The sequence below is a fragment of the Theobroma umbraticum genome, unplaced genomic scaffold, assembly GCF_002168275.2.
Source record: "Theobroma umbraticum cultivar Fairchild unplaced genomic scaffold, ASM216827v3 scaffold_34.0, whole genome shotgun sequence".
Classification (NCBI taxonomy): Eukaryota; Viridiplantae; Streptophyta; class Magnoliopsida; order Malvales; family Malvaceae; genus Theobroma; species Theobroma umbraticum.
The window spans coordinates 2577073-2587065 of NW_018397275.1; the positions used below are offsets into that span (position 1 = coordinate 2577073).

The 9993-nt window shown below is 33.9% G+C and overlaps 1 protein-coding gene across 2 annotated transcripts; it reads left to right on the forward strand.

The window, feature by feature from the left end:
* Nucleotides 1–5962: 5962 nt before the first annotated feature.
* LOC110427423 (O-fucosyltransferase family protein) lies at nucleotides 5963–9691 on the forward strand. 2 transcript variants are annotated; one of them, XM_021442943.2, is made up of 6 exons: nucleotides 5963–6283; nucleotides 6384–6463; nucleotides 6959–7029; nucleotides 7122–7210; nucleotides 8424–8645; nucleotides 8744–9691. In XM_021442943.2, the coding sequence occupies exons 1-6, from the start codon at nucleotides 6156–6158 to the stop codon at nucleotides 9477–9479; spliced, it is 1326 nt and encodes a 441-aa protein (XP_021298618.1). In that variant the 5' UTR covers nucleotides 5963–6155; the 3' UTR covers nucleotides 9480–9691. The 2 variants fall into 2 exon arrangements, with proteins under 2 accessions (XP_021298618.1, XP_021298619.1); XM_021442944.2 differs by having other exon boundaries at nucleotides 6222–6283; nucleotides 6924–7029.
* The last annotated feature ends 302 nt before the right edge of the window (nucleotides 9692–9993 follow it).

The window sequence follows — 9993 nt, forward strand, 5'->3', positions numbered from 1 at the left end:
TTGATAATGCTTGATTTCATGGGAGTGTGCGAGCTTATGATAGTCTAATTTTTAAGTAAAGGACATTGAATGATTTCGACGGTAGAAATCTTTCACTTGCATAGGTTTATTACAATGATTGATAAATGACTATTTTGCCTTAAAATTCTTGGTTTGCATGTAAGGCACAAATCGTACTTTGAGTATATTGTTTACTTATACTCTTATGCTTTTAATATTCAAACTTTCTGCTCTTGGCTTGTTTCTCATCTACGCCCTACTCACAAAGCTGATGATCACTAAGTCATTGAGACTCACCCCTTTTATCTTTTATTATAAATAAGTAATCAACTCAAGTGTATTGCCCAGTATTGTAACACTCCGTACTTTGATATGATGGCTAATAGAGCTTAGTGGATACCAATTGAGATTAATTAAAGTGTTTAACAGTGTTGAAGAGGTGAAAGGAATATTTTAAAATAAAATATTCTCTATGTGATAAAATAATAATAAAATAATAATATTTTATTAAGAGTGAGGTTGTGGAGTTAAAAAGGTGCTATAGAGCAAAATCGGGACAAAGTAAGGTATTTTGGAGCTCCATAAGGCTAAAGGAAAATTTTAAAATAAAATAATAATTTTTGAATAAAATAATATTAAAATAATACTAATGTCAAGTTGGATGTATTACACAAAGGAAGTATGATTTGTATAATTTGTCTAAGTGGGGGAGTGAAGTAAGAAATATTTTGAAGAAAAATAGTGTTAGTGGGGCCCGTGCACTTTTATTAAATAGAGTTATAATAGGTAAGTATATATTTAAATATTATGGTGATACCTTGATGAAGTGCGAATTTTATATTTTATTTGTATACATGTAAAGGAAGAAAAATAGAAGGGAATTGGAATTAAAGAAATGTTGGAAGGACCAAATTGTAAATGATGAAAAGTTTGAGGGGCACATGGTAAATAAGAAAAAGTTTGAGGACTTATGTGTAATTTTAACATTTAAAGTTAAATGTGAATTTACTAACCAAGGGAAGTTATATTATGTGGGATATGAGATGTACATGTGAATTCACTATTATATGCAAATCATTGCATGCAAAAAGTAAGAAGTTAGTAAGAAACATGTGAGACCCCACCATGTGAAAGTTGATAAAGAGAAAAAGAATAAAGAGAATTTAAGTGGAAGAAAATCATGGTTTGGTAAAGATAGCCTATAGTAAACAAAGCAAGGATGGTAATGTGATTTGAAAAGAGAAAAAAAGGTATAATCATAGTATGAAATATTATTAGGTGATAAGGTGGCATTAAGAGGAGATGAAAATGAAATGCATGGAAATACATGTGAAGTGAAATGCAAATGAAGTAAAAGAATAAAATACCATGTGGACCAATACATGGGCAAGGCAATCTAACCAAAGGATAAAGGAATGGATAAGGAAACATTGAATGAACAAGCCACCAATGGGCAGTGGCGTTGAATGGCATGGCATGTAAAGGATAAAGGAATGGATAAGAAAGGGAATTGAATGGCATGGCATGTAAAGGAAAGAAAAAGAAAGCTTTCACAAGTTATCCTTATGATATCCACCCACACCAAAGAAATAGCCAACAAAACGGCTTTGTCTTAAGAAAAATCGCACCTTTGAGAAAGAAAGGAGAGAATCGGCTTGGAAGCAAAGAGAGTTAAGAAAGAAAGAAGAAGAGAAAGGAAGAAAGGAGAAAGTAGAAAAAGAGAAAGGAAGGTTCGGTTTGGAGGAGCTAAAGGAAACTGAGAGGTTTTCCTCCCCCCCCCCCCCCCCCCACACACGCTATTGTTAAAGTTTAAAGAGATTTGGTGATTCGGTTTAGAAATTCTAAGATAAGGAGGGTAGAAACTATCATTTTGCTTGAAATGCATGTCTTTGAACCGATTATAATGTGACATTTTGCCTGTTGTAGCAAGCATCTTCAAGGATTCAAGAACCCGAGGCATGCATGTAGGTAAATCTTGGAATGCATGGTGATTTTGAAGCTAAATAAGCAATGGGTAAATATTTTAGTCTTGAAATCACAAATAGAAAGGGAAAATGAGATGTATATTCATTGTCTATGTTTGTGGCAGCAATGGTGATAAAAAATGTGAGGAAGTTGTGAATCATATGTGGAATTCAAGCTAAAACCGAAAGGAAAGTATGAATGTGACTACATTGTGTTGTGTTGGCCTTGGTTGGTTGAAACAAGGTGGATTGTATGCTAAATGATTGTGAGTGAGGTTGATGAAAGCTATGAAATTAGGTTAAGGATTTATTGATTGATATGCTACCATGCATGTGAATAATTAAGTATACTGAGTTTGTCTTGTTGCTAGGAAGTGAGTAAGTGAGGCAAATTACCGTGGTGGCGTGCCAAAGGAGATAATGGGTCACCGGTAAGTAAAACTAGCTAGATACGCATCTGAGTCAATAGCGACGTGGTATCCCATTATTGTACAATGAGTAGGGGTGTCGATTTTCAAATATCCATACTATATATATATTGCTATACGATTACTTGATGTGTCGATTTACTTTAAATGCGATTTGTGGATAGCATGAGTTGGTAGATATCCTAGGCAATAGTGGATGCTAAAGTGTTTAAAATTATTTTGACTATATGTATATGAGTTATATACATAAAGGATTTTGAAAATCAAGAACCAAGCTTTTTAATATGATTTATGTCAAAATGTGCTTTATTGATTGTGTAATCTGCATTCATGAATGAATTTCATATTCGCTGTGCTGATTTGACATCTAAAACTCATGCAAAGGTTTTACATTGCAAAGTCTTACCAAAAGACGTTTTATCATGTTACAATGATTGGTACCTTTGAAATGGATTTTAAATGAGCTTTTTGAGAACCTAATTTATTTTAAATGATTTCATCTAACTGGGAGATTCGAGAGTAGGTCGGATGTCACATCGAAAAAATGTGACCTTTATGCATAAGTGAGCTCTAGCTAGAGAACCTTTAGATCACCGATAGGCTATTAGACGTGGCTAGGGCCATGGTATGTGATTATACGTGGCAAGGCCACGAGTTGTTATATGTGGCGAGGCCACAAGTTGATATACAAGGTTATGACCGCTTGATTTCTCTGATGTTGACCAACAACATCAAGACTGGCATGACTATGGGATCTGGTGGAGTAGAGCTCCCGAATGTTATTACGTGGAAGCAGGTCCATGAGTTCTTATTTTTTTTATCTACTTTCTCTTTTGGTTTTCTATACGTATTCTTTTGCATGGTGAAAACTATAAGATTTTTTGTAGCTCCCTTACTTATACTATGATGTTGGATTTAACTCCTCGCATATAAGGCGATTTCCGAATTTATGTATCAATTTTGATAATATTTGATTTGACAGGAGGGTGCGTGATTATACTAATTTAATCTGAGTAAAGATGATAAATGATTTCGACGATAGAAATCTTTTACTTACACTGGTTTTAATACATTATTTGAAATGATTATTTGCATCATGACTTTTGGGTTTAAATGTAAGGCACAAATACCCCATTTGATCTTAAATTGTTTATACATATTCATATGTTTTTAATGTTCAAACTTATCTGCTTTACACTTGTTTCCCATTTATGCCCTACTCACGGAGTTGATGATCACTAAGTTTGTGAGACTCACCCCCTTTTATTTCCTTTTGCATATAAGTAATCAGCTCAAGTGCATTGCACATCACATCGAGATTTGCTGCAACATAGGAAACGACATCTCTTGACCTCCACTTTGAGTCGCTCTGCTGCATAGAGGTCATGTTGTGTAGAACAATCAATCTCATGAAAATTATTAGTTTATTTGTAATGGGCTTTAAGTGTATGGTTGAAACTAGCCAAAGTCGATTAAACTTGGATATTATAATTTGGTTATTACTAGTCGATTTATATACGTATTATAATGTTTGGTTAAATTATCCGGAATTCAACTAAGGCTTATTCGGGATTTGGTGAGTTCACTTGCAAATCTCAGATGCTGGTAACGATCAGGGAAAAGGTCATTACAAGCATATCTTGACTCACTGCAATGTAGGTAATGACATCTCTTAGACTTAGACTTATAGAAATTATTAATAGTTTACTGGAAGTGTATTTGCTAAAACCTTGAGTTGGTGTGATGAATACTAAGTGGGATGTTGAAATTTGTCTTGAAGTTTACTACATTTGGATATTGCCATTGAGTAGTTACGTACTAATTACAGTTGTTTATTCGATTAAAGTAAATGATGGTAATATTACTAGTCGGCAAAATCTTTAATGAACATCACAAGTAGAATGTTATAATAAAAGTTCAAGTCAACTAGTATACACATTAAGGTGTCCGAACTAACTAACAGGAATCACAACTAAGGCTTGTTCGAGATTTGGTGAGTTTATTCGCAAGTCTCAGACGTTGGTAATGATCGGGAAGAAAGTTGTTACAATACTCTATTTGCTCTGAGTTGGGATGGATTACCACTCATAGTATCATTATTTTGTTAGGTATTTAGCTGAGAATTTTATGACTAGTTACGTTAGATCAATAGATAGACTAAGTTCTAAACATAGATTGAGTCATGTATTGAATGTTGATTGTGTGTTTCCATATGGCTGAATTCTAGAGGAAACTCCTATTCTGTGAGAATTTTCATATAAGTAATTTAAGTCATATATGGAAATTGTTGTAAAACACCCACAATTTGGTTCTAAGAGCTAAGTATCAATATCCCTTATAAAAGACTCGATGTTTCCAGTATAGTACAGCTTTCTTGTTTGTTCACAAAGGATTTTTCAAAAGCATTCAATTTTTCTTTGTAGACTATGAGTTTATGAAATATCAATTTCAACTAAGAAAAATTTTTGGTATATAATAAATCAGTTTCAAGTTTTTAATAAGAAAGTTATGCTTATCTCAATATTCATGTTGGTATCAAATTATGATTTGTGCAAAAGCTCTTCCTCTTGACTTTTCCCCATATCATATTCACTTACAAAACCGAGTCTTTGTGACTCACACATTAGTTTTTTTTTTAATTGTAGATTCATAATTATCTTACTGCTTTTGTCACAAAGATGACCTCTTGGTCTTTCTTGATAAGTGATTTAGTAGTCAACTTGAAACTAAAGAGTTGAGTCTCGCTTCACTAGCGAGTCGATATTTACCTTATTATTTATATGTGATTGAACATGTTTTATGATGATGTAGTCAAGATATGGTATTTTATTTTAGGAAAATGTATAGATTAATGTTAAATGATGACTCGAAAGCCTATATAGACAGTCGAGTGTGTATAAGCATGTTTATATGATATGAAACATGAGACTTACTTTATATAGGCATTGTTATGAGAATGAAGGTGTTTTCACACCTTATGTTGAGACGTTTCATAATTGAGTGATGGGGCGTGTATATATATGAATTATATAATGTGATTGTGTGTGAATGTTGAGATGAACATATTATGTAAGTTCAGTACCAGATTAGCTTGGATCTACTTAGTCATATTTATCTAGTTCCTTAGACTAGTAATATCTCCAAAATTGAGATGTGATATTTATTTATATATAATTAAAAGAATGGAATTTGAAAAATTTTTATACCTTGATGTGTATATATTATAGCTTTAGAACTATCTTCAGGATAATTTTACCCTCGTTATGTCGTTGTCGGAATCAATGGCAATATACTTCTAGAATTCAACAAAAATGTCCACAAAAAACTACATTTAGTAAATCCTAAAATTTTTATTTAGAGTTTCAAAGAAAAGAAGTTTGATTGAGAAAAAGAATAATTAAAAATATAATTATTTTTTAATTAATTAATTTTGACTTTTGATAGGATAAAGTTATAAGTATTTATCAAAAAAGGTAATCATTATTCATCAGAAATTTATCAGCCTTGAGTTTTGAATATACAAACTGATGGTATATCGATTAAAAAAAAAAGGAAAAATCGGTGTTGTGAAACTCCGGTCCAATCCGAGCCATTAAAACGCAATCTGCACACACATCACTTAGCCCAGCGCTCCATGTTCGTACTGTTTGCCTAAAAAATTCTAAAACCCAATCTCTTTTCTCCTTAAAATTAGATTTGTTCTTTAAAGAACAAATCCAATTGAATCTGATCCAAAGAAAAAAGAGAAAAGAAACTGCATGAAATGATTATGGTATCGGTGAAGCCATTGTTCGTATTGATCTCGACGCTTTCCTTATTCTTGGCCATCGTTTTGCTCTCTCCTTCGACGCCGTTTTTGCAGCCTTCACCATCTGCCAACTCGCTCAGCAGGTTACCAATCCGTTCTCTCTCTCGGTGGATTCTCATTTTTCACTTAACATGTTGCGGTGAATTTCTTTGTCACTCCTTGTCGATTTGGCAAAAATTGCAGTGGCAAATCGGATATATGGAGCGTGAAGAGAATTGTGGAGTGGAGACCTTGCAATTGGTGGCTTCAATCCTACTTAACTCGTTAGTATTTACTAAATGCCTATGTTCTTTTGTAATTTTTCTTGCATTAGCTCTATTGCCTACTTTTTTTCTTTTTTGGATTTTGGGGAAATTTAATGATATATTTGGAGGTAAGAATATTTTTTGTGAATTTTTTTTAAAAAATTTAATACAGTTAGCTGCCGATGGAGGGAGAAAAGTTGTAAAATTTAGTATTTGGAACTGGGTTTATGAAGTTTTTCATGTAAAAGATAAGGAAGCATTGTTTTAGTTGATGCTCGAAAATAATATTTGGATTATACTTATATTATATGGTTAATGTTTGATATAGATTCGGGATAAGTATGTGGAAAAGAATACATTTTTGGAAATTGTATTAGAGTTTTAAAAGAGTGGACAGTGGTTTTTGGATTAGGTTACAGGCTTTTGTTTGAATTTTGATATTCTGAGTCAATTTTTTTTTAATTGGCTATCATTGCAGACATTTGCATTGGTTTTTTTGTTGAAATCCTGCAGCTCTACCAGCCAAGAGTAATGGGTATATTCGTGTCAATTGCTATGGTGGCCTCAATCAGATGAGGAGAGATGTAAGTGCATAACTATTGTAAATTTTGTTAATCTTTTTCTAAAATAACCTTAATTTGCGCTAAAAATCAGGTGTTTTTATGGTGATTGGCAGTTTTGTGATGGTGTTGGTATTGCACGTCTACTAAATGCTACTCTGGTGTTGCCAAAATTTGAGGTGGCTGCATATTGGAATGAATCAAGGTAGTCTAGGCCTTTTTTTTTTATCAATGACTGAACATCTCTTGGAATTTTCATCAATAGTTGCTTTTTGTGATAACTCAACCGACACTAGGTCTTTTTGGCATTGCTGTAGTTGATTAGAAATGAACTGACTAGATTATCTTGTGTTGAGGGGCCTATATTATTTGACTCTTTGTTGAACCATTTCAAACATGTTAAGGCAGTAGAGATCTAGGTAATGTTATACTTGTCAGTTGTCACTAATTATATAATGCTAGGAGTGGAAATACCCTTTGCTATGTAATGCTGATAATTATGAATCTTTTTTTTTTTATTTGCTCAATCATCAAGAATTTCATTAAAGGAAGAGAGAATACAACTCCATGGTCCTACAAAAAATAATGAACCATGGGAATTATGAATCTACTTATTAAAGTTCTAAGATCGCAAGATATAGTAAGGAGTGTAAATGAAAACCAAGGCAATAGCTGATTAACTGTTGTATGGTAGTCTGGGGGATACTGTACTAGTTATGTCTTCTAGACACTGCTACTGGCCCTATCTTATTGTTGTTGTCACCCTTATTTTCATTTTCTTTTATCACATTTCACGCTTGTGGTTTGGTTGATAAATGCTTGTGCTATTCTTTGAAAATTTGCAGATAGTTGTCAAGGGATGAACTTAGTAGAATCTCACATGTTGCTTGACTTTCAGTTCCTGCAGTTATGAACTATTAAAATGGGGAAGAATTTAGTTAAGCTTTATTAATTGAAGCTCGAGACAGTAAATGTTCTGGATCAAGCAACTGAGTTTTCCTTTTAGGGAAATTGAACCTCTTCCCAACTGTCCTGTCCACAATTCATAAGATTAATGATCTGAGTGCTGACCAGAGCTTTATTGTTTCTTCATAGAGGTCGCCAACACATACCCTAAGGATTGCTAATTAAATTGTTAGGATATGTCTCATATGCTTTTTTTTTTCAATTAACTATTTAAATTATGAACAATTATCAGTACACATTTCTTATTATACTGTAATTTTGGTCATAAATACTGCAATCATGATTATGGTGTTTGGTAACTGCTTCTTTTGTTGTATTACATTTAATTCACTGTCAAATGTGTATAGCTGAATTGTGTCCTATGATGGAGTGCCTAATGATATCCAAATGTGTTTATGTTGTCATGATGTTTTATAAAGATAACATCTTTATGATTTTTGCTTTCACCACAGTGGCTTTGCAGATGTATTTGATGTCAATTACTTCATAAAACAGATGAATGGTTTTGTCAAAGTTGTGAGAGAATTGCCACCAGAGATATCATCAAAAGAACCTTTTCGAGTCGATTGTAGTAAGCGGAAAGGTCAATTTGATTACATTGAAAGTGTTCTTCCATCTTTGTTGAAACATCATTACATCTCTATCACACCAGCAATGAGCCAAAGAAGGGATAGGTATTGCATTTGTGTTTCAGAATTTACCATGCTTTAGTTTCTTAGATTTAATGGCATATATGAAGAGTACTTTTCTGTTTTATTATGACATCTTGTAGGTACCCTCAGTATGCAAAAGCTGCCCTTTGTCAAGCCTGTTACAGTGCATTAAGGCTGACCAAATCCTTGGAGAAGAAGGCTAATGAGCTTCTGGAAGCCATTCCCAAACCTTTCCTCTCCCTTCACCTTCGATTTGAACCAGACATGGTAGCTTATAGCCAATGTCAGTACTCAGGCCTTTCTCCTACATCCATGGAAGCCATTGAAGCTGCACGTGGAGACGATAGAAAGCCATGGACTGGAGAAGCAGCTCGCATTTGGAGGAAAAGGGGGAAATGTCCTCTCATGCCTAATGAAGCAGCCTTTATACTTCAAGCAATTTCTGTACCCACAAACACAAATATTTATCTTGCAGCTGGGGATGGACTAATGGAGATTGAAGGCTTAACATCTATTTATACCAATGTAGTTACCAAGTCTGCCCTTCTTAGTAGTGAGGATTTCAAAAGCATGCATGGGAACACAAAAGCTGCCTTGGATTATTATGTATCTATAAACAGTGATTCTTACGTGGCTACATACTTTGGAAACATGGACAAGATGGTGGCAGCAATGCGAGCTTTTAAAGGATTGCACAAAACTCTTTTCCTAAGTAGAAGAGCTTTTTCGGAGTTTACTTCTGAAGGGTTGGAAGGGAAGCAGTTGATGGAAGCCTTATGGAAGGTTCACAAGGAAGATTTTGTCATGGGACGAGGGTCTGCTTTGCCTGACTGCTTTTGTGAATTCGAATTATAGTTTCAATCTTTTTTTCTCTTCCCCTTTGTGACATTTCATTGTTAATTTTTAGGTATTCTTTTTGTATAATTCTGCGGGATACTTGTAACCTTTCTAATTGGGTATTCTTGAAATTTTAATCGTACAGTGTAATTGGCTTAAATGTAAAACATTTGATGGCCAATTAGCTACTCCAATGCAATATTTTTCTGACTTTTTACTTTTGCCTGGTGAAAGAAGCAGTTCTTGATATTGTAGAACCTGGTTTCTCTTTTGGTACTGTGCTCTTAAGTAAAATTGCGATATAAAACTGAAGTAAGTGCATTTATCACAGGCTGTGCTCAAGGTGCTTCTTCCAAGAGAAGGGTTTGTTCCTTTGATCCTCAAAGATATTTGATTAAAGCAACTCAGCAGCTCTTGGGAATAGGACTGGTCTTGTTCCATATCCCGTGTTCATTGCAGACTAATTTCTTGGTGGATTGGATGAGTTTGCACTTGGCATTTCCTTTGGAAAGTGGAAACCATTAATAATTCC